Consider the following 22742-nt stretch of genomic DNA (forward strand, 5'->3'; position numbering starts at 1 on the left):
AATTCTAAACAAGTTAACGTCGAGTATCATTGACATGCTCCTGCGTCTCCATCAGACGAGCTAAAGTAACCGCCTCTCGCAGTGCCCGGCCCACAGATCCTCGTACTCCAGCCTCTTCCATCACCATTAAACCTCCAATCGTGCACCCCTCGGGAGAAGTGCCTTGGTCTTTCAGCAAAGCCGGATGTATTCCACTTTGAAGCATTGCCGCAGTGCCTTGCATCGACTGGAAGATCATTGTATGTGCCAGGTCTCGAGGAACGCCCACAGCCACAGCCGCATCGATCATTGCATCGCAAATAACCGCAAACATAGCCGGCGTCGATCCTCCAACAGCCGTGGTAGCATTCATCAACCTCGGATCGATCTGAACAGCTTTTCCGATCCGCTCAAAAATCGCATTTGTGACAGTCAGGTAGTGTGCCGGCGGAGCAGGCTCTGAGACCTCGATGGCTGTGAGAGACTGAGACACCTGCGCGGCAATATTCGGCAGAGTTCGCACCACCCACGCACGGTCGGATTTATTGGCATTGGTCGTCTCGCTGCCGTAGATGGTTTGCTCGAGCTTTTGTCTGGTCCAACCAGCTGCGATGCTGATCAGAAGTTTCTTCCCCAATGCTTCGCGGAGGGATTGCTGCGACAGGACCGACTCGATGTCGGTTGGGTCAACTCCCAGGATGATCACATCGGCTTCGCGCACGGCTAGGGTGTTGTCTCCCCGCTTGATGGTCAATTTATCGAGATGCTGGGAGAATCGCGCTGCTAGCTTTTCCTCTGAGCTCTGACTGCGCACGCACGCGATGAATTTAGTGAAGAGGGACTCTTTTTCGGTGCCATTGAGCAGACTGTCGAGGATTGCGCCGCCCAGATTTCCTGCAACCTCGTTAGCCCCGCTGTTGAACTGGGACACCAACTTCAATTGAAGATGGAAATCGTGTACTCACCACATCCCAGGAGACAGAGTGTTGTGAATTTGACTTCGGCCATGGTCGCAATAGTCTGGTTGATTGTGAGTTGGCGAGAATGCTTTGATTGAGCAAGATTCAATCTCAAGAAAAAAAAAGAAGAATCACCAGCTCAGTCGCAAAGATACCCCCCAATTTCCCCCGCTTTGATGCAGATAAGCTCTGCCACCTGAGCAGCTTGACCTCGGAAGACCCCCCGGCGCCCTGTGGAGATGTGGCGATTATTGGTTACAAATGTTAATTCTCCCCCTCATCAACTCCACTCGGTAGGCCTTCCGATGCCCGATAACGCGCGCTTGACAACGAACTCGCTGGTGTCGCATGACAGGCCGGTTTCTGGACTATGAAAACGATGGTCTGCGGGGTATATATGATACGTAAAGAGACTCGGAGCTCTCGGAAGAATAGGGAATCAATTATTTTTGCATCGTCTCCATCATGGGCGTTTCCAAGACGGACCAGATCATCATCGTCGGTGGAGGTGCCTTTGGTCTCTCAACCGCGCTGCAACTCGTGCAAAAGGGATATTCCAATGTATCTGTTTATGAGAAAGATGACCATATTCCCCCGCGCTTCTCGGCCGCCAATGATCTGAACAAGATCGTGCGGGCAGAGTACGAGGATCAATTCTACACAGATCTGACAATTGTATGACTATGACCTCAATCACTGATCTAATGGCGAAGAAGCTTTTGATACTAACTATACGGATCTTTTAGAGAGCCATCCAAGCTTGGAAAACCCCCCCTTTTCGCGCCGTACTTCCATCAAGTCGGTTTTCTGCACTGTGTATCAGGCGCAGCTCCTCAACAAGCCACCGACACTCTAAACAGATTCCGTGCATCTGCCGAGCGAGATGCGCAAATCAAGCCGCATGTCGTTCCTTTAGATAACGTGAAGGATGTCCGACAAGCTTGCTGGCAGCTTGACGGTCCCTTGACCGGCTGGAACGGATACTTCAATCGCTTCGACGGCTACGCGCATTCTGGTGCCGCTCTCGCTGGTGTATACCGAGCCGCCCAGGCAGCCGGTGTGAGATTCTTTTTGGGAGAGCAAAATGGCGCAGTGGACGAGCTTGTTTACGTTTCCACTGCCACGGCCAAGAAGTGCGCCGGTATCCGCACAAAGAATGGACGTTTCCACCCCGCCTCGTTGGTAATCGTTGCTGCTGGCGCCGCTGCCGGTCGCTTGGTGCCCCAACTTGGACAAACGGTCGTTGCGAAGTCGTGGTCTGTTGCGCATGTGCATCTCACTGATGAGGAGACGTCTGCTCTTCGTGGAATCCCTGTTACCTACGCGCGTGATTTGGGATTCTTCTTCAAACCAGACCCAAAGACCAATCTACTGAAGATGTGTCCTATGGGTGGTGGTTATATCAACACTGATCCCAAAACAGGGGTTTCGCACTCTCCCGAGACCTTGAAAGAGAGTGCCTTCTTGCCAGAGGAGGATGAGAAGCAATTGAGACAACTGTTGAAGCAGACTCTGCCTTCCCTTGCGGACAGGCCTTTCGTCGAGAAATCTCTTTGCTGGTTCGCTGATACCAATGATTCTGATTTCATCGTCGATTATATTCCCAACATGTCTGATTCCGTCATCGTTATGTCCGGTGACTCGGGCCATGCTTTCAAAATGTTCCCTATTGCCGGAACGTTCCTCACGGACATGCTTGAGGCACCGGGTAGTCAACAACCTGTTGCCCGGTGGCGCTGGAAGCAGCCCCCTTCCAGCGAGGGCAAGGGTGACTGGGGCGGCGATGTGAGCTGGCGCCTCGGGTCATCGAAGGAGCTGTCAAGTATTTTGCCATCAAAGGCCAAGCTATAGATCTTTGCATATCAAATTTAGAATCTTCAATGATAATATTGTGAATTTGTTTCAGAGTTCTTTTTGTTCCTAACAAAGCCTTATAAGTAGAATAAGTACCAAGAATCTTGGTATTGTGCTCTTTGTTGACGGCTAAAAGTACTCAGCTGAGAGATTCAAGGTAAACTAATCGTAAATAAGATAACACATGTGATGATTCCTTTCTTTGCTTAAACACAATAAAATTCCATGATCTCAAAAAGAATCTGAAAGAGATTCGAGTCAGTCAGATGTTTTAGAGTACCTTTGGTATATTCAAGTTGAGTTGCTTGTTTGGTGCTTCTCATACTGCGTTTGCATTGTCTCATTTTGATTGAAACATCAACATGGTGTTTCCAAATCAACTTGAGACACCATTGAATGATGGCAGCGAATTTGAGTAGCCACGCAAGTACACTTTATATTTCATGGATTGGAAAAAAGAAACCTTTCTTCCAGATGAAACCATTCATATTTGATCTATGAATATCTGCCTTACAATTAATTTTCTCGATTCCGAGAAATCAACAATCATTTTTAAGCATGCATCGACCCGCGTCTGCGCTGTCATTGCAGAACCGACTTCGCTCTAAATATACACTCATATTATCCTAAATTTCAAAGTCTCCGAGATCAGGCAACCTCTCTACAGAGAAGATATCTTACCACTTCCGCGAAACTTTCGTATCACTCTGCAAGACGGCCATCAATGTTAGAAACTTGCTAGGAAAAAGATACAGCAAAGCAAGACTAATATTAATATTGAACAGGTGGTTCAAAAATCGCATATTGGTTATCAACTTCAATTATTCATACATGTGTCTCTTGAAAGTCCTCGATCATACCGGAAGTGGTGGTTGTGGTCATTTCTTCATCATAGAGATTGTGCAATGTACCGAGTCTCGCTTCCGAGTCGGCCACCAAAACCAAAAGTATTGCATAAATCCCATGACGAGGATTCTTGTACCCAGTTCCAAGTCATTCCGTGATTTTATGCGGTGGTTTGAGGCAGGGCATAATAAGGTTGCAGGGAATTGTCCTGTTTGTTATGGAGGGATGAGTGAGAATGCTGAGTTTTGATCTTCTTTTCTTCTTTTCTTTAAACGAACTAGAATAACTACAGCTTCTAGTTGTCTACTTCCGTATCATATCTGTTAACCATAAATTCTGTTCATGCACTTAAGTCTGCTATCATTGGTAAAAAAAGAATCCAATCCATCAAAATAATCCTCTCTAAAATTCTAGTCAATTCATTTCAAAGGTTCATTGTACATCATCATCAACATCATCCATCATGAATACCAGTTAGTAGTCTGAGCCAACCTCATCCACCAAAGACACGCAATGCACCCCTGCATAATGGGGAAGGGGGGGGAGGAAAAGAGGCATCCTGCTCATAGTAAAGAACCCAATCCTCACCATATACTATGCTCAATCATCGCATTAGACATCCACTCCGTATCAATACTCTCAATCGAATCCGCAACAGCCATAATCTGCTCTGCAGTCAAACGACTCGTAAACCCAAGTTCCTGATCATCCAAAGCAGGAACACCCACACCCACACCCACGCCGGGATCAGAAAGAATATCGTGCTCGAGTTGTGCCTGCGCAGTAGAAGCAGTAGGCTGTGCTTGTCCGGAGGGCGGGAATGAACTAGCCAGGGAAACTTGAGAATTGTTATTGAGAACATTGTTTGGAAATGAGACGGGCGCGGATAGACATCGCGGATGTTCTTGTGGGAAGCAGCTCAGTAACTCGTCCAGAAGGTGGAGTTCTGAGCGACGGAATTTTGCGAGGAGGTTTCCACTTTCGATTATTTCTTCGAAGATTGTGTAGGCTTTTTCGAGCCAGATTGGGTATGTCCAGCGGGTGTCGATTGCTGGGCCCATTAGTAGGACGACTGTTGAGACGAATATTGATTCGAGGTCGAAGGAGAGGAATGTTTCTATAGAGAGGAAATACTGTTAGTTGATTTATTGCAGTGCGGAAGATGGTGATAGCGATGTGATGTAGGGGGTAGACATCTTCTTTTATCTTTCTTCTTTCGACTTACCTAGAAGGCCCTCAGTCTGGAGACTGTGAAGGATGCAAATTATCTGCTGAGCAGAGTCCATACTCATTTGGATCAAGTTTCGAACAGTCCTGGAAGTATTGAGCACCTCGATGCAATTTTCAGGCGACTCGAAGCGGATTTTCAGGAAGCAGAATAGGAGCGGTCGGGTTGCGAGGACGATACATTGGTGGTAGAGGAGGTGAAGATATGCAGAAATTCTAGAAACACCGCTGATCTCGCGATCCATTTGCAGTGGGAATGCTCGTCGGAGTTCATCGGCCAGACTGGCGATATTTGCGAGGGCGGATTTTGTGCGTAGGAGGAAGTTTCGATTAATGCGACCGTCGATGGCATATACCGCTGTGAAAGAAGAAGGGCGTATGTTAGAAAGGTATCTCTGATTTGGAGAATTCCGTTTGTGACTTTTCTTCACAACTTACAGCCGTTGATTTCAGCGATGATTCGAGAAAGTCGGATGTGCATTCCGATGGCAGCTGTGCGCTGCATTGAACCTGGGAATGTTGGGAGGAGAGTGTTGATTTGGTCGTCGTTTAGGGTCTGGGGGAGACCCATCAACGAGGTCATCTCGCGATCCAGGATGTATACTGTCCACCAGATCTTGCGACACCGTTGAACCATATTCTCACCGAGATACTCGATCGGCATTTGTGTGTGCATTCCTTCCGCCATGGCCATTCGCATGGCCTGTCCGATCTGTGGGAGGATGGGTCAGTCGGTATATTCCAGATTCAAGTCCGCAAGTCTCCGAGTCTGTTTGGTGGATGACTTACATAGTTGTGTGCTGATGACCTGCAATCCAACGCTTGCAGATAAAGCGCAATACAGCACATAACTTCTGTGGACTCGATCGGTGCCTCATGAAGGACGATCACGTCCGGCAGCATTTCCAACGCTTTGACAAAGTAGTCCGCTCCAGGGGGTCTATTCCCTTGAACCTTGTGCTTCACGAACCCCTTTCCAAAAGCAAGAATGAGAAGAAAATGAACATACCACAACCCGGTGGTTGCGTTGGGTTTAGGCTCCGAGTAGAACTCCTGCAGATTAGCCATGAACTCGCTCTCGTCGAATAGATGATACAGCTGCCCGCAGCGGAACTTGACGACGTTGATCAGGTACATTGCATGGTCATAAGTGGGAACGGCTGGGGGTTCGGCCGTGCTGTGGCTTCTTCGCAGGCCATCCCATCCGAGATCGTAGGTTGCGCCATCAAATATCAAGGCCCCTGTCGGCAGTGCCTCTTGATAAATGTGCTCGTGAGTGAGGCTCAGTACCCGACGAGCGAATGACCAGTTCGAGGAAGTTCCTAGATAGACTTGCAAAAGGATTAGAATCATTGCAGTTATTAGCGGGTGGCTTTCCGACGTACATGTCCTCCCATTATCTGCGGACATAAAGGCCGGAGGGCCTGTAGAAAGCGGGTTGGTGAGCCCGGAAGCTGGATCTTCAATCTCTTGATGTAACTGATGAGATTCCTCATGGTCGTGAACTGATGAGCGGGACAATTGTGGCGAGTCATGTTTGAGATCTGCGATGCATGAGTATTGAAATGCACGAGCGAACCCACGGAAGTACGAACCGGGAGACCTATCCTCTGCATAATCTGGGCTGAGTGGACTAGGATCAATGCGTTCGCCGTTCTGCTGCAGACTAGCAATCTTCTGATGCAATTCGTCGATGTAACTGTATCTTTGTTTCAGCCAGGTGTCTTCTTATCACGCCTCCTGGGGGCTAGGAATGATGGTGGCGGGGAGGGAGCCGGGCAGGCACCAGAGCTACAGGAATCATTTACCCTCGAGTGACCAGGATCTTTTGATCGCGATCATCAAAGATACAAGTTAATTTTCGCTTATTGCAACCGTCACACGGCTGTGTTCCCGAACACTTGATTTTCTGTCTGCGACATCGGGTGCAGCTAGAGACAAGGTCAGAGTCAGGATCAGGATCAGAAAGAATCTTATGATGCAAGGCTGGGGGCCAAGACCTACGCATTCAAGGAACGTTTTGTGACTCGCGGCCCATTGCCTGCCATGAGGATGAATTATGTGTGCAAATGGAATGAATGGAGGAGGTTAGGAGGGACATTTGCATGAATGAAGCGAAATATCAAATTGACGAAAATGCGGGGGAATCTCGCCCGGTGGAGCCGGAGCCGCCAACTTTGCTTTGCCTTGGCCACCTTAGCCTTGGTTGGGCCAGATAAGCCTGTTTGATAGGGAAACATTGCCACTGGGCATTACTACGAGTGGAGTGGTCATAATTGTTATAATGATTATAGAAAGGTGATGATATCCTATCTTTCATCTCGCATTTCCCCCTCCTCGACTCTCTCCTTGTATGGCACACACAGGGCTGGGAAAGTGATGTGAGACTATTTACTTCTCCAAAGTTTAACCTTTTGCGTCAACTGATTTGCCGACCATGCCGCAAATTCTAGTGCTTTTTTTCGAAGGTGCCTTACGTCGAGGTCTAAGCGACGTGCGCATGACCCCAATCCGCCTCCAAAGATGCACATCTTAGCGGGGATACCAGGGCTGGCAGCGTCCTTCCCCTCCCCCTCCTCCGTCATTTCTACCCCGGAGATAGACCGAGTCCACTTTTTTTTAGATCCATGTCCTTGAAGTAGGACAGGTGAGTTGCACATCTGCAACATTAATTGTACTCGGATGTTGGTCGTCGGGAGGCTTCCCGGTCACCTGCCGCACTAAACCCTTTTGGAGCATCCAACCCGCCGATAAGCAAAAACCCGCCGGAAAGGCTGCCGGTGGAGGTGATGCATAGACTGGACTGGACTGGACTGGACTAGACTGGAGGATTGACTAAATAGAATTTCAACTAAAGAGACGTCTGATTTCATCCATTAACATACACACAACCCCACGCCCACCCGCTTCGATTATGTATTAGTTCAAGTTACGCCCTGGTACAGTATAGTCCAATCACGATGGCAGAAGACGACGCGGAAAGTGATCAAGGGGAATGGACATGCGGTGGGTAGCAGAAAAGGATTGACCTCATATTTTTGGGAAAAAAAAGAAAAAGAAAATAAAAATAATAAAGTTGGGAAACTGATAGACAGAGGGAGATTTGATTGGAGGAAGCAAGCATTGGAGTGCAGTTAATGAACGAGTGGGTGAGGCTTATCAATGGGACAGCCTCGTAGATGGGATGGTTGGATGCAAGCGAGTGTAGACGGTAGGAAGAAAATGCAATGGGTGGTTTTGCTGGCTGTAACGCAAGAGGGTGGGTGAGAGAGTGGACATTGAGCGAGTGTCGGGGATGGTGTGTCGTAAGAGTTGGATAAGAGTGAAAGTGGAGGAGGGGACTGGAGAATGGGAGGTTTTGTGACAATGATTAAGCATTAGGAACCGTGTCCAGCACACGGGACATTTTCTTGGCCCGAGCAGGGTCTTCCACAAGCATGCCTCGGGATTTCAGCATAGACTGAACAGTCTCAACGACTTTGTTGAATGAAGACGCAGCGCCACGTTCCTGCTTGAAACGGACCAGACTGAGGTTGGCTTGGCGACCATGTTCAAGTACGGTATAGAACTCAGCAGTAAATTCCACCTCTCGGAGACGAAGGACTATACGATGGTCAGTATACATCAATAACAAAATAGGGCGAGTTTTCGAAACGTACAGTTAGCCTCGCTCACTCGACCGTGAACTGTGCTGTTGCTCTTATCCATGTACACGTCTTCCATGCCGTAGTCTCGCCAATCACGGAGCAGCTTGTAAACTTCCTTGCGACTCTTGACCTTGGAAGTGTTGAGAGCGATGACTCGGGACGCTGGCTTGATCTGGAAAACACGGGCAAACCAATTGTGGTTAGCGATAGAGCGCCGCTTCATCGAAGGCGGGCTATGGAGATCGTCGGCCTCGAAGGAGCTCTCGGGGTCGGGGAATCCCTTGCACATGAGTGCAGAGTTGCGGTTTTGATCTTTTGAAGAAGGTCTGTCCTTGTCTTTGGTATGGCTTAGCGTATGCTCGAGAATGTCGCGGATGGATGACTTACCCGTCTCAGACTGAGCCATGTTTTTGTTCGACTTCTTTGGCATCAGCTTCTTCAGCAGAGTACCACCGAAGCGTTCCATGGACGTCTTTCGGGTAGGGGCTCGCACTTCCTCCGGCTTGGGAGGCGATCCCGTCAGGTCAACAGGAGTGTGAACAATTGTTCCATTGCTCGGAATGATTTGCTGACGTTCTTTGGGAGGAGGCAATGGCGGACTGTCAGGAACGTGTGAACGGGTCTTAAACCACGACCACTTCTTGCTGTAGGAACCTGTATTGCGCTCAGGGGATGGAGGGCTTTCGTCAATTCGCTCCAAGCCAGAGACATTACGAGTCTGTCGGGAACTGGCGGAATAATTGCGACCGGAATCCTTGATTTCCTTCTCTGGGGAATCCGATACCATACCCGGTATTTTCTTGCGAATCATCAAGGGTTTCACCTCATCCATGGACCGCAGGGAGCTGTGCGGGACCATCCGAATAGTGGTTCGAGCATCGCCTCCACGCTGCCCAGGCGGCGGCAAACGAGGCTTATGCTTGAGCTTGGGGGTCTTCTCGCGGGGGGCACGGACAGGACTGGCGAACTCTTCAGTGATAACGGGAAGTGAGGTTTCCTCCGCGACGAGGTAGTGATCCACTGGCAAATTGCTGTCTTCCCTATCAATATGATGGTCGTGCTGTGTTTGATCTTCTTCGATTAAGCGATCAAGATGGCCAATGAAGCCAGAAAGGTATCCCGGGATGTTATCACTTCGACCCGTGCTGTGCTCCACAAGCTTGCGTCGAGTTTCAGTGAGTTCCTGAATGCTGTATGAGCGACCGCACTCCTTCGGAGTAGCCTTCAATATATCGGCCGATGCCTTGATCGGAACTTTAACGAAATGCTCCTGACTGGCAACTGAGACTGGAGTTGCGGGTGTCTCGTATCCGGCTTCGGTGCTGGCGGTGCGGATGGTGGTCACAGAGCTACCATTGAACGCCTCTTCGCAAATCTGACTGAGTTCATGAGATACCTTCCGGGTGTCTTCCTTCCAGATTATGTCTGACTCCCTAACCTTTCTGGCCTGACCCAAGCTTCGGACCTTAACCCCGCTTGGTCGGACAACAGTTGGCTGGGCTGGGAGAGGTGGGCTACTCGGCATCGGAGGTATGTCATGACCATCAGCAATCATCTGAAGACTGGCGGCGCTTGGAGACCTCTTGAGATCGGTCTGTGGGTTTGGTAGTTGGTTCTGGCCTGTCTTTCTCCTCTTTGGCTTGGTCGATCCTTGAGACTTGTTGCGTGCGTGACGGAAAGATACATTGCGACGGTAGCTGGTCGAGTGGGTGGATAGACCCGGGCATCTTGAACTGGAGAGGGGAACCTTGGAAGATTGGAAGGACTTCATCGAGCTGGGCTTGTGCTTTCGCTTCTGTAGAACCGTGAAGGGTGAGTTCTCAATTCCATCATCATCTTCATCAGGCTCTTCTTCCTCTACGATTGATGGAGGTGGCTTGACAACGGGCGAGGCGACCATCTCAGCATGTTCTTCTAGTGCCCTGTGAATCGTGACCTGGGCATATTTAGCCTCCTTCAATGTCGCATGGTGTTTGGGTGACCGGAACGGATCGTAGCTCTCCACGCTGGCACACGATTTGGGCTCCTGCGGCGAGGTTATCCTGTGACGAATGTCTTTGACCACGGAAACCTGAGATCGACGTTTTGAGCTGTTCCGTCCATTCTGGCTACGACCTCGGCGAGGCTTGCTTCCGGGACGGGATATATGGTGATAGTCACTTGCAGAGTATTCCAACGGTTGGCCTTGGTAATTCTCCAACTGTTCATCACGAAACTTGGCAAGTGCGTTGTAAAACATTCGCTCGTGGGTTGGTCTGGAATTTCTAGTCAGCATCAAACTTACGCGTAAAATAATATGCGACTTACTCTATGCAAAGGATTCTGTCGATCAAAGCATCTGGCTTGACATCATGCCACAGTGTCTGTAGGTTTCGCAAGATGTCCATGTCTATATCCTGGCGACAGGAGATTGGCTTGCCGCAGTCCTTGATAGAGAGCTTGGGCGGAGGACCAATGTATTGATCAGTCATCGCGTTGTGCAGCTTTTCGTACTTGGTCAAGAGGGGGTGTTGCCAAATGTTAGCCATGGAGATCCGATCCTCTGGCCGTTTCTGCAAAATTCGTTGGATGAGGTCGGCGGATTCATCGCTTAACTCGGAAGGAATCATATATTCGCCCTTCTTAACCAGTCGCAACGTGTTGGGCAAGTCGCCACCATCAAAGGGAAGGTATCCCGTCAAAAGGGCATACAAAATAATTCCGCAGCTCCACATATCCGCCCGATCGCCGCGGTATTTGCGGCCGTAAATAATCTCCGGTGCGGCATAATGAGGGCTTCCACAAGAGGTGTTGAGCCAGTGACCTGCGGGTTGCAGGGCCGCCATACCAAAATCTGCAAGTTTGACATTGTGGTGGGAGTCGAGCAGAATGTTCTCAGGCTTCAAGTCACGGTGACAAATGTTGAAACGATGGCAGTACCCCAATCCTGCAATGATTTGGCGGAACAGGCGAACGGCTTCTTCCTCTGGGAGTGGACCATTCTTGGACACGTAGTCAAATAGCTCCCCCCCCTCGACGTATTCGAGAACCAGATAACTGTCATATTTGTCAGTTCATATCCATGACTCTTCTTGTCTCCTCTGCACTTACAGCTCGCCCCGATTCTCCCACACATCGTACAGACTAATTACATTATGATGCTCGATGAGCTTCATGATGACCACCTCGCGCTCAATTCCACAGGGCATGTGGCGAGCGTTAGTAAAACCTGAAAAGTTGCTGACGTTGCGATCCATTGCGGCGATACTTTCGCTCTGAACCATAGCGGCTGATTTCTTGGAGACAATCTTGATAGCTGCGGTCTGTCCGGTGACGGCGTGCTTGGCTAATCTGACACGACCGGTTGCTCCTTTGCCCAAGGTCTTCCCGAGTTGCCATGGTCCAACGTGAGTTTTGCGTTTTCCTTTATTCGATAGAATAGATGCAGCCGATAGAACGGAGTTGCGGGCCGAGTCGGATTGGAAGTCGGTGACTACCGACAGTCTGTGGTTCTCCTTGTCCCGAGGAGTCGGACTAGTCATGATGGACATCTGGTCTGGAGTCTTGAGCTGATCAAGATCCGCGACGTGGACCCTTGGTGTCTCGGGCTTGGGAGACCTCGCATTGTTGATTCTTCCGGATGCATCTTTCAAAGGCTGACGTCTCCGATGGGGATCGTTCAGATCCAGCATCGATTGATCCATCGCTTTGGTCGCTGGGGCTGGAACTCTTCTTCGTCAAATTGGCATCAAATGGCGATTTTTTGGACGGGTGATTCAGTTAGAAGCTGGGTAGACTATGTATTAGCCTCTCTGTTCCAATGTATACTTCCCCGTCTCCTGCTCACATTGAAGTGGGATTCAACACGGAATGGCGTTGACACAGGCGTCTTGAATGAAAATGAAGGACTGTAAAGATCGGCTCCAGTAGATTCCGGAAGGTGTAAAGAGTGACAAGGACCTGGTCAACACGGCATCGCGAGGTCGAAGGAGTCGAATGAAAGCTGCGGGAGGTGAGGACCCGTTGGTGAGAGAACTAGACTGGAGAAAGAAAACGGCGCGGTCGACTGGGCTTCAGAGACCTGGGAGATTGGGGGGGTGGGGGGGTCCTGACGTGGAATGCCTCAACATGACTTGTTGTGAAGAGGTGAGGAATGGAAGAGCAAGCAAGATTCCTGCCGCTGACAACGACGCTGGAATGCTCCCGTCATTTCCTTGGAGTAGTGCACTACACTACACTACACTACACTTCTTTACCACCCAGTCTGCTTTATTTGTTGCTTTACTATGATGTTTATTTTCTAGTTTGCTCCAATTTTCTTTTTTAATTCAATTTTGGTTATTTTAATGCTAATCTCTCTTCATTTTCTCTCTACTCCTCCCTTATTATAGTAGTTTCCAGGTTGAGCGGTTACCTAGTGTGAACCATATAACCACTACTACCTACTCTTCAGACATCTGAAACAAGATTTATTCCAAAAGATTGCCAGCAGTAATAGAACCTTATCCTTCTGTACATTCGAGGCTCCTCAGTGAAAATTGAGATATGTTTATGGTGGGGGAAGGGTCGTCGACGCATTCCATCCCGATCAAGGGCTCAAGGGTGAGGATTATCTTCGACATTCCACTCCCTAGACCCCTTCTCAAGTCTAATGAGATACTACTTCTGTTTTATAGTGTCGTCCATTGAGTGTTTATTTTGCTATTGACCCGCTGACACCGACCGTGCATATAGTTAGTCTTTCTGTCGCCATAACGATAATCGACACTCAGAGCTCCTATTGATCGAACAGTATCATCTATTATTCAGTAAAACGAGAAATAGATCAATTTTGCTTTTCTTGTTGAGTCCTTCGTCACTGTTTATCCATTAAGATTGTTATCCGTACCCTTTATCTACGGTGGAGAGCTTCATTTCTGTCAGCTTCGAGCCGCCCCCAGTAGTTTTAACCTATTCCTCGACCTCATGTCCTCGATCATCTTCAAGCTATAATTCCTTGAGTAGTTCCAGAGTTCAGAAAATTGCCTGGTACTTATTGAGCATCCTAATATATCCCCGGGCCCTATTCTGAACGTCCTGGACCTTCATAAATATATTCAGGCTCTACTAGTAGTAGAGTAACAATACGCAAATGCAAAGAAACGAAATGGAAATGGAAGTCATGATATACTACCGCCCTGGCAAATATCTGCAATCATTGCTTAGCATTTAAATCTTTCAAGGCAGCGTAGAACCTCCGGGGCTTGGAACTGTCACGGTCGTGGACGGATGTGGCTCTGGTGCTTTCCAGGGTTTTTATATATCAAACTGCCCAGGTGAGGTATAGAAGTAGTACATAAACTACTAAATATAATCCACTGGCAGGTAGAAAAAGAACTTTAACATTCTGGCCCTAACTACTACTACTATCGCGTCGAAAGAAAATAGCTATAAACAAATATCGAAACTATAGTGAACTTAAACATCCAAAACTTGAAGTGGTGCACTACTACCAGTGCTCCGGACCGATATGCACCTCATTAACATCAACCCCATCCACAAACCAACGTCCCTCCCCATTCCCATCAGATCCAAGAAGCATATCATTACCGCTCATCATGCGCTTACGCATCTTGCCACTCTCCCGATCAAAAGTCCAATCTTCCAACCCATAGCAACGTTTCCACTTCATTCCATCATCCGCATCCTGAAACTCATACCAAAACTGCACGGCGATACGATCCTCCCAAAAAGCAAAGAGCTCCTTTCGCAGACGATAACTTTTCTCGCGCTTCCACTTTGCTGTCAGAAATTTAATGATCGCTTCCGATCCTGAGAAAAATGTTGTGCGGTTTCGCCAGATACATGTTGGCGTATATCCGTTGACGACTTTTGACGGATCCCTAGTGTTGGTGTAACTTGTTAGATGTGTTCAAGTTGTTTGCACAAGATTGTACAAGATTGTAAGTGTGTGTATGTATGTACTACGTCATCTTCGGGGACAAAACAAAAGGGAAAATGTGAAGGAAAACGAGAGAATAGATCAGACGATCGCCCCCTCACAAGGGCAAAGCCAGAAACCACGGAAGAAACGCGAAATGGCATGCGACCATATGAGCTCAGGACCTCGCACGGACGGAGAGTCGAAGGGAGTGAGGAATGCAAGGGATGGATGGCGGTTGCCCTTACTTGGTCCATGTGGTTCCATAGGGTCAAGTCATGATGCAAGGGAAATCGAAAACTCACTGGGTATTCCACATGTTCTGGGCTGCTTTGACCTTCAGGTGAGCGGATTCTTTGGTGAAAGGGGGTTTGATATCGGCCATAATTGTTTTTGATCCACTTGGGTATGAACTTCAAGTCTTGGAGGTTCAATAAGTTGTATTGAATTTCTGGTCGAGTGAGGGGAGGTCGAAGCGGTAACGCGCGGAGGGGAGTTCAAGTTGGTCGGAAGAACCTTGGAATGGGAAATATATACAGTAGCAGGTGGTCACTTACTGGTAGGTATTTATACACCGACTCGGTCATGAACTAGTAGCTACTAGAGATGAAAACTTGAAGGTATTGGTCAATTTTGATTGCCAGTAGTACTCCATAGAAACCTAGACTCTGCCGGATCCTTGCCCTCTGCTCTTCGGCCCCTCGGACAAGCCGACCGGGATCTCGGGCTTTGATCTAGTCATGGCCTTGTTGGAAGTAAGAAGTGTCGGGTCGTGGGGGCTATTCTTTTCGTCCTGATAGTGAAGGTGTTGGGCTATCTCAGGGTGCATATCGAACACCACTGCACGTATCACATTCTATCCCGACTATAGATCTTTCAAAACTAAAGGACACAATTCATGAAATCTCCTTGGAAGAAAAGCTTCTTCTAACCACCTGGGCAAGAGAGTAAAGTCTCTAGAGCTAAGTTAGAAATGGTGGGGCTCATCATATATGCGACGCACTCGAAGGTATGATGATTTACGCGGGCTAAGCGAGTTTAGCGAGCCAAGTGTATGTTGTACCTGGAAAGTCAATGTTAAAGCCAGCTTTAAATAATTGACTACAACAGACGTTCTATGCCTTTTCCTTGGGGAAAAATGGAGAGGGCCTCGGGACGTGGGTATCCCAAACCTCATCATGGAGAGAGCGTGTCGACAACCCCCCCTTGACAAGGCTCGGTCATGACTTCTACTATCTTGGATCTCTCAAAATTGAATCCAGCGACGACTGTCTCAATGGAAATTTCCATGGGCAACCTGTCACTGTATTATAGAACAAAACTTCAGTGTGAAAACATTTATACATGATTTAGTAACTCGAACGACCATTTCAACTTTATATACATATAACCAACATTCCAATAGTTCTATTTTTTCAAACATCTTGATCTAGACCAGCAGACTCAACCCCTACCTCAGTCCCAGAATCTTGAACCTTCTGGCTCTCCAAAAGCTTCTTCCTCGCCAGCCCCTCAGCCCGTTTCCTCTCCCTACGGGCAACAGGATCCTCCCAATCCTCCGGCTTCGACTTCCCCTTCCCCTTCCAAGCCTCAAGCAAAGTAGCTCTAAACCTCTCCCTGCGCTCAGAATTAACCTTAAATCGCTCATCCGACATAGCAATCAGCATGGCTAGATACTCCTCTCGTCACAAGACTGCGAATAACAGGCTCGCCGGCAGATGATTCATCCTCGTCATCGCAATACCCAATCACAGACTCGAATTGGAGACCGGCTGAGCGCACGGCGACGATGGGACTCGGTCCGGTACCCTCTCCTTCGAGACAGCGGAGGCTTTGCAGGCCGCTTTCGCGGAAGCCGGAGGCCGATGCTGCGGCTAGGACGGGACTTGCGTGGGATAGGGTGGCGGCCATTACGTGGAGGATCTGGGTGAGTGTTAGTGGGTGGGTGTGCGCATGTGGGAATGTCGCGTGTTGATGTAGATTTAAGAAGGAATGGAGATGTTGCTAGGCATTTTTGGAGGACATGTACAATGTACCCGAAGGAGTACGAAATGAAATGAAATGAAAATGGGCGAAAACACATACCAATGGATCATAATGAAAACGAACAAGTCTCAACGACTTCCCAGCACTAACAGCTGGCGGTTTTCCATCACCAGGAATCAAGCCAAAAGCTTCATGCAATGAAGTCGGAGCCGAATCCGAACCCGAATTCGATAAATTGGACTTCAACCCAGGAAACGGATCATGCGAAACATACAACCATCTCCCAGCACCTTTCCCCCCGGAGGGAGCAAAAACTCTTTGATCATCTCGGACCTCTGGTTCCGCCTCTGTCTCTGCCTCTTTCACTGGACCCTCCTGCTCAGACACGACAGACGAACCGACATCCCTCCTCCCCTCGAGAAAAACACTAATGCGCCCCGCACAACTACTCGTCGTGACCAAGCCAGGCAAAGCATTAATATCGCGGATCAAATCCCGCACGCCTAGATCGACGGAGCCCTTCGGTGACAGATCTGTATAGTCTTCATCTGGGATGGCGAGCTCTTCTATGATTTTGTTCTTGCGGGTCGTGAAGAGTGGGGGGATATTTTCTTGGTTTGATTGAGCCATTGCTTTGGTCGGACCTTGGGGCCTCGTGGTCGTGGGGATGCTCTTCTTTCTCTTTTTTCAATTGAGAAGTGCAATGGAAGGTCTGATTCCTGGGTGTATGCTTTATTCTGTAAATAGTCGTAGAATAGAAATGTGATTGCGTCAGGGTATCTTTGATATCCAAATCGATCGATCGGACATGGCAGAAAAAAAGAAAATGGAAGGCGGAGAGCAGTCACGCTGGTCCCTCTCGTATTACGCAGTACATAAAAGGTAAGGGTAAGGGCAAAATAACATAATAATACCCAGGTTAAAAAGCCGGTTTAAAAAGGGTGTACTGCCCTCATTTGTCGCCCGATTTTTTTTTCTTTTCACCTATACCCATTTCTCAGAACCATCGCAGGAATCAATTTGGAGTTCCTTTTTCCGGGCGCAACAAATTGATCTCTGCTGTGCATCTCTTGCAGTGGGTAGCAAACAGAGCAGAATTGGCGGGGGAAACAAACAAGGTCTACAAAATACACACTACTTTTAAGCAAACCGTAAGGTGATTGGGCAGAAAGGGGGCAATAGTGGGATCTGATTTCAGTTCTATACACATCTTACACACATCTATTTCCATATTTACTATGTCTCGACGATCGTCCCGGGCCGCTCCCGCGGCGCAAGCGCCAGAAGCGGCGCCAAAGCGACGCGCTTCAACCAGGCTGTCCGCTTCGGAGGCGGAGGTTAAGAGGGTCAGGTCCAACATCGACTTACCTGGCAGTCAGGTTAAAACCACAACCAAGAAGAGCAAGTACTTTGAACCCGAGGGCTCCGCTGAGTCCGAGGAACCTGCCAGCGACACCGATGAGGACGAGGACGAGGACGAGGACGAGGACCACTCCGCGTATGAGGAGAATGATGTTGACCCAGAATCGGACGACCACGAGCCCTCCGACCAGGACGACGAACCCGACAGCGAGGAGGAGACGAAGGGCGCGCGGGCTAAAGGCGGCAAGGCAGGGAAAGGCAGGGTATCTGATGCTGCATCCTTGAAGGGCAAGGAACTCTGGCGCGAGGGTGTTCGCACAGGCTTGGCTCCAGGACAAGAGGTCATCGTTCCCAAACCTAAGGCCCGCGACCCCGGTGATGTGCCGTACGAGGATGAGACGTTGCACCCCAACACCCGGCTGTTCCTACTGGACCTGGCCAAGAACAACGAGAGGGAATGGCTCAAAGGTAAAGCAACACATGCACAATACAAGCAGGACAGAGCAGACAAAGCAAGGCTGGCTCTGCTGTGCCATCGCGGTTATCGAGTAAGCTGACTGGATGTATCCTGCAGGGCATGACCCAGATTACCGCGCGTCGAAGAAGGATTTCGAAACATTTGTCGAAGCCTTAACGGGCAAGCTCGCCGAACATGACAGTACTGTCCCCGAGTTGCCCGCGAAGGACCTGGTACGCCCCAACACGTCACCGACAAATCCTTGACACCGACGAGACGCTGACCAAGAGCCAGGTTTTTCGGATTCACCGCGACGTCCGCTTTAGCAAGAATCCTCTTCCATACAAGGTATGCCCATGGCCCATCATTGCCTGCCCCTACCCCTGCCCTGCTTCATCGCTGCGCGTGATAAACCTGCCCTGTGTGACTGTGATGGTTGTTAGCGGCGTGCAGGAGCCCTGCTGACGGACGAATAGATTCATTTCTCAGCTGCGTGGTAAGTTCATAGTGTATGCCTGAGAGGGGAATGATGTGAAGTGATACTCATGCAAGCCCTAGGTCCCGGACTGGCAAAAAGGGCCCGTATGCCGCGTATTATGTGCACTTCCAACCTGGTTCATGTTTTGTTGGTAGGTCTCTTCCGCATTCTTTGGTCTTGTGTTCTTCCGCCTCTCTTTTTTCTTTCTTTCTCCATCGTCATTCTTTTCTCACCATTTGGGTATAGGTTGCGGGCTCTGGCAACCCGAGGCCGAACCGCTCAGGTTGCTTCGAGAGGACATCGATGCGTACGCGGATCAATGGAAGGAGCTTCTCCGGGCGCCAGAGATGCGCCGGGAGTTCCTCGGCGGAGCGGCAGACGATGATGAAGCCGTGGTGAAGGCGTTTGCCCATCATAACCGAGAGTCTGCCCTGAAAACCAAGCCTAAGGTAAGTTAGTTGTCACCTTTTCTGAGCCTAGTCCTATTCCCGAAGCATGTTGGACCATGGAACCCCGGTGTGATCGAATGCCTGTCCTTTGCAGCCTCTTTAATTGTTCTCCTCGATGATCTGCCAGTTGTATGCCGTTGGTAAGGGGCTCGCCGTGTTGCATACGGGTGATGGGAGGCCCGATCGGACTCGGGTCCTTCTATTGAGGATGATGATCACCGAGAGTATCAGCATCGCCAAGGCCATCACCATTGTCTTTGCCATCTCGCCATTGCTCTGGTGTTTGTGATGATCATTGCCAGTCATTTCAGGCACCATCCAACGTGTACAGTGTACGGAGATCGTACACCGAGTACCATATGAGGAGACGAGTCACGCGTTCCAGCCGGGTCTGTGATCTCCGCCAATACACGCGGGCCGGGGGCAACGGACCAGACCGAGCGCGGCAGCCTCAGACACGCTAGAGTTGTGTGCCAATGGCAGTGGCGAGGTCAGTGGCAATGGCAATGGCAATGGCAATGGTAATGGTAATGGCGATAGCACATGGTAAAGGCAAAGGCAAAAGCAAAGCGGCACAGCCGAAGCAGAAAAAACAAACGACACAAACGAGGCAGGCACAGACTCGGACACAGAACTCAGACAGGGCAGGCACGACTCTCTCTCGGCCCATTTAGGACGATGGTTCCATGGTTCAACACGGCGCAGGCTCCACGTCCCAAAATGCCCGTCGAATGAACTTCCTTCTCTTTCCTCCACCAGTTACACCATCAAAACATCACACTCCTGAATACTAAGCTGGAGCTGGAGCTGAGCTAAGCTGAAGCTGAGCTGAGGAGCGATACTGATCAGAATACAGGGCTACGACGCCGACCATCCAAACATTCAATTGCTTCGTCTACGCAGTTTCACCCTGGGTCGTCCTATCTCTGACGCAGATATGATGGCTGCGGATGCACAACATCGGATCGCCGCCCTAGTTGCGGTGATGGAGCCCTTCGTAAGCAACTGATCTATCTCTTCTCCCTCTCGCTCGCCCTCTCCTTCTCCTTCTGCCCCCGTCCCCGCCGATTTTGCCCCGTCTCGACTAGTCTCGTTTCCTTTCTGAGCTAGCCACTTGGGGGGTCCCTTTGTTTTTCCCTTTCCCCTCTCTCCTCCTCCCTTCTGATCCCCTCCCGATGCTCGGCCCCAATCAATCAGATTGCACGGCTACACAACTTGTCACACTGGGGATTAGCCCTTGACCACCGCTGACCGCTTCCTCAACAGGTGACGTATCTCAACAGCGTCGTGATGCCCGATTCGTAACACAATTCCCCTACCTTGGCAGTTGATCGAGCCGCCTACCATCAAAGTCTACCCACAGACTTTGATTGGGCGCGTCTCTCGGGCATTCACCGTTGTGATAGTGATGAGAAATTGCATTGCATCCCCCCCATCCTTTCCCATCCTTCCATGGCTCTGGGCTCAATTCCCGGAATTTCTCTTTGTTTCCGTTCACATCGCCTGCAACTAAAAGCAAACAATCCGGAATCGATCAATTCGCCCGTCCATACATCGTGAGATTTTGAACCCCGATGGCGCTCTGCACAAGGCCATTTTAGGGGAATTGGGGACATACTCACCCCCTCCTCCCCTCCCCTCTTTGTTTTCTCTACTACTCCCTGTCAAATAGAAAAATTCATACTTTTTTCCCCTCCCTCTCTTTCTCTCCCAGGCTTATTCCCTGCATGCAGTAACAACTAAGACAGAATGTGTCACTGCACTGCACTGCGCCTCTGATCACATCTTAGCTGCATCAAGGCAGGAATCGAGATCCAGCCAATTCCCTTTCCACAGTCATAATCTGCATACTACTCTAGGTAGGGCTACATATCCTGCTGCTAGTATCCTCCACTCTACCCCTCTACATCCATGCAGTACCCCTCCTATCCCTGTCAGTCCAAATCGACCGATACACTTCGCCAATCCGCGCTAAACATGTAGTCCTCCCGTAGGAATCTTCCGACAGGCGGTCCGGTCCTGGGCTTAGGTTAGGGTATGTGCCTAACGCTGACGAGTCGAGGCACAGCCCTGTCCCATTCTATGAAACGAGACACATCAGACAGAGTACAAAAACAGAACTTTGTTTCTGGGCCACAGAACCAATAACAATGCCATCGCCGGAGAAAACAATCCAAGACCCAGACTTTGCCAATCCCCACTACATACTCTAGCTACATTCTAGTTAGTACTACCTAGCTGATCCAAAATCCCTCGAGAATCGGATGGAACAAAGAAACATTGGAGTTTTGTTTGTATGTACTCCGTAAATAAAAACTCAAAAAAAATCAAACACACCCACATCTACATCCACATCCACCTCGAATCCATCACCCACCTTCTCAAACAGGCCATCGTCAGAAAAGAAAAGAGAAAAAAAAAGAATATCATTGACACTAAAAACCTGCACACATATGTACATATGTATGGTGGTGGAACCCCGGAACCCCGGAGCAAACCCATATTCGACTCTGCAGAAGAAAGAAAGAAAGGAAAAATGTCCACAAAACCAGCGTCCACCTGGGTAGAGTCCACACATGCGTCCACACTTCTGCACCTCCAACTCAAGTAACAGGCCGAGAAAAAAGAGAAAAAAGAAAGAAAAGCCCACAGCAAGCGCCCGGACACTTGCGCCCGCCCGCGCCGCGTTCGGCCCGCTGTCGGGCAAGCCCGCTAGACGAAACCTTGGACTTCACGTTGGCTTGGACCTGGCTTAGGCGTAGTCGTGGATGTAGGCTTGGACTTTGTCTCAGGTCTAGGTCTATCTTTCTTTCGTTCTTACTTCCCATCGCCCATACATTCCCCTCCAATCTATATTCTATTAGATACGTCCTCCCCATTGACCCCTTCGTGTGTCTCTTCCGGTCTTCAACCACCCCTTTGGTTCACCTTGTGGGTAAGAGCATAGTTTGGTACGGGTGTTGGATTGGGTCGGGACGGGACTCCGCCACAAGTCCCAGTCCCAGAACCAGAAAAGCAGAAGACGCAGAACTTTGGTACGGTACGGAGAAAATGTGTTCGATTGGGTTTAGACCGGGGGTTCACTTAAATGGAAATGAGGAATGAACCAGATATTGGGAATCTCTGGTCCCAAAAAATGGGGAAATATTTCCCTCCAGGGCTTTTCCAAGCTCCGAATCCTTTTCTCTCCGAGGTTAGATTGGGTTGGCTAGTTAGTTAGTTAGGTACCGGTCACCTCTTCCCAAAAAAAATAATTATTAATTTAATTATTTTTGGAGGGGTAAGGGTAAGGCGGCGCCCTTTTGGGTCCATTGTAGTTCGATTCATTTCTCACCTTCCTGCTCTGGAAAGGAGCGTCAGGAATCCGATTCCATGGGTTTGTTATATGTGGCGTGAGACTGGTTGGGCCATTTTTAAAGTTACTAGGACTCCTTCTGGAAGTTGATTTACTAGAAGTGGTTGCAGAATGAATGGTCCGAGGCTTGTCCAGTATATGGATGAAATTGGATCCATGGCGATGAGGGTCTGCCACATGGTTGAAGTAGTAGTCTAGCCGTTGTTAGAAGGTATGTGTTTTTTGGGGTTACTAGTATACTAGT

At 49.3% G+C, this 22742-nt stretch overlaps 7 protein-coding genes across 7 annotated transcripts; 2 read left to right on the forward strand and 5 right to left on the reverse strand.

Moving 5' to 3' along the window:
• Positions 1-13: 13 nt before the first annotated feature.
• On the reverse strand, positions 14-987 carry N7509_013786 (pyrroline-5-carboxylate reductase family protein; the record flags this gene model as incomplete). The annotated part of the gene is made up of 2 exons (XM_056638423.1): positions 14-873; positions 945-987. 2 exons carry the CDS (start codon positions 985-987, stop codon positions 14-16), a joined length of 903 nt encoding a protein of 300 aa, XP_056481930.1.
• Positions 988-1403: 416 nt separating this feature from the next.
• N7509_013787 (NAD(P)/FAD-dependent oxidoreductase) lies at positions 1404-2789 on the forward strand (the record flags this gene model as incomplete). Its single annotated transcript, XM_056638424.1, has 2 exons — positions 1404-1613; positions 1689-2789. 2 exons carry the CDS (start codon positions 1404-1406, stop codon positions 2787-2789), a joined length of 1311 nt encoding a protein of 436 aa, XP_056481931.1.
• Positions 2790-4222: 1433 nt separating this feature from the next.
• N7509_013788 (fungal specific transcription factor domain-containing protein) lies at positions 4223-6913 on the reverse strand (the record flags this gene model as incomplete). The annotated part of the gene is made up of 7 exons (XM_056638425.1): positions 4223-4755; positions 4864-5223; positions 5304-5577; positions 5655-6196; positions 6251-6409; positions 6461-6564; positions 6870-6913. 7 exons carry the CDS (start codon positions 6911-6913, stop codon positions 4223-4225), a joined length of 2016 nt encoding a protein of 671 aa, XP_056481932.1.
• A 1322-nt stretch (positions 6914-8235) lies between these two features.
• Positions 8236-12195, reverse strand: N7509_013789 (serine/threonine-protein kinase; the record flags this gene model as incomplete). The annotated part of the gene is made up of 4 exons (XM_056638426.1): positions 8236-8468; positions 8525-10767; positions 10820-11548; positions 11603-12195. The coding sequence occupies 4 exons, from the start codon at positions 12193-12195 to the stop codon at positions 8236-8238; spliced, it is 3798 nt and encodes a 1265-aa protein (XP_056481933.1).
• A 1784-nt stretch (positions 12196-13979) lies between these two features.
• On the reverse strand, positions 13980-14796 carry N7509_013790 (uncharacterized protein; the record flags this gene model as incomplete). Its single annotated transcript, XM_056638427.1, has 2 exons — positions 13980-14373; positions 14717-14796. The coding sequence occupies 2 exons, from the start codon at positions 14794-14796 to the stop codon at positions 13980-13982; spliced, it is 474 nt and encodes a 157-aa protein (XP_056481934.1).
• A 1030-nt stretch (positions 14797-15826) lies between these two features.
• N7509_013791 (tRNA wybutosine-synthesizing 3 family protein) lies at positions 15827-17027 on the reverse strand (the record flags this gene model as incomplete). Its single annotated transcript, XM_056638428.1, has 3 exons — positions 15827-16087; positions 16116-16334; positions 16497-17027. 3 exons carry the CDS (start codon positions 17025-17027, stop codon positions 15827-15829), a joined length of 1011 nt encoding a protein of 336 aa, XP_056481935.1.
• Positions 17028-17635: 608 nt separating this feature from the next.
• On the forward strand, positions 17636-20448 carry N7509_013792 (DUF2461 domain-containing protein; the record flags this gene model as incomplete). Its single annotated transcript, XM_056638429.1, has 8 exons — positions 17636-18227; positions 18334-18449; positions 18511-18564; positions 18693-18712; positions 18775-18845; positions 18941-19143; positions 20000-20140; positions 20410-20448. 8 exons carry the CDS (start codon positions 17636-17638, stop codon positions 20446-20448), a joined length of 1236 nt encoding a protein of 411 aa, XP_056481936.1.
• Between the last annotated feature and the right edge of the window lie 2294 nt (positions 20449-22742).

The sequence above is a fragment of the Penicillium cosmopolitanum genome, assembly GCF_028827165.1.
Source record: "Penicillium cosmopolitanum strain IBT 29677 chromosome Unknown utg000012l:1.0-3308103.0:1.0-3310761.0, whole genome shotgun sequence".
Classification (NCBI taxonomy): domain Eukaryota; kingdom Fungi; phylum Ascomycota; class Eurotiomycetes; order Eurotiales; family Aspergillaceae; genus Penicillium; species Penicillium cosmopolitanum.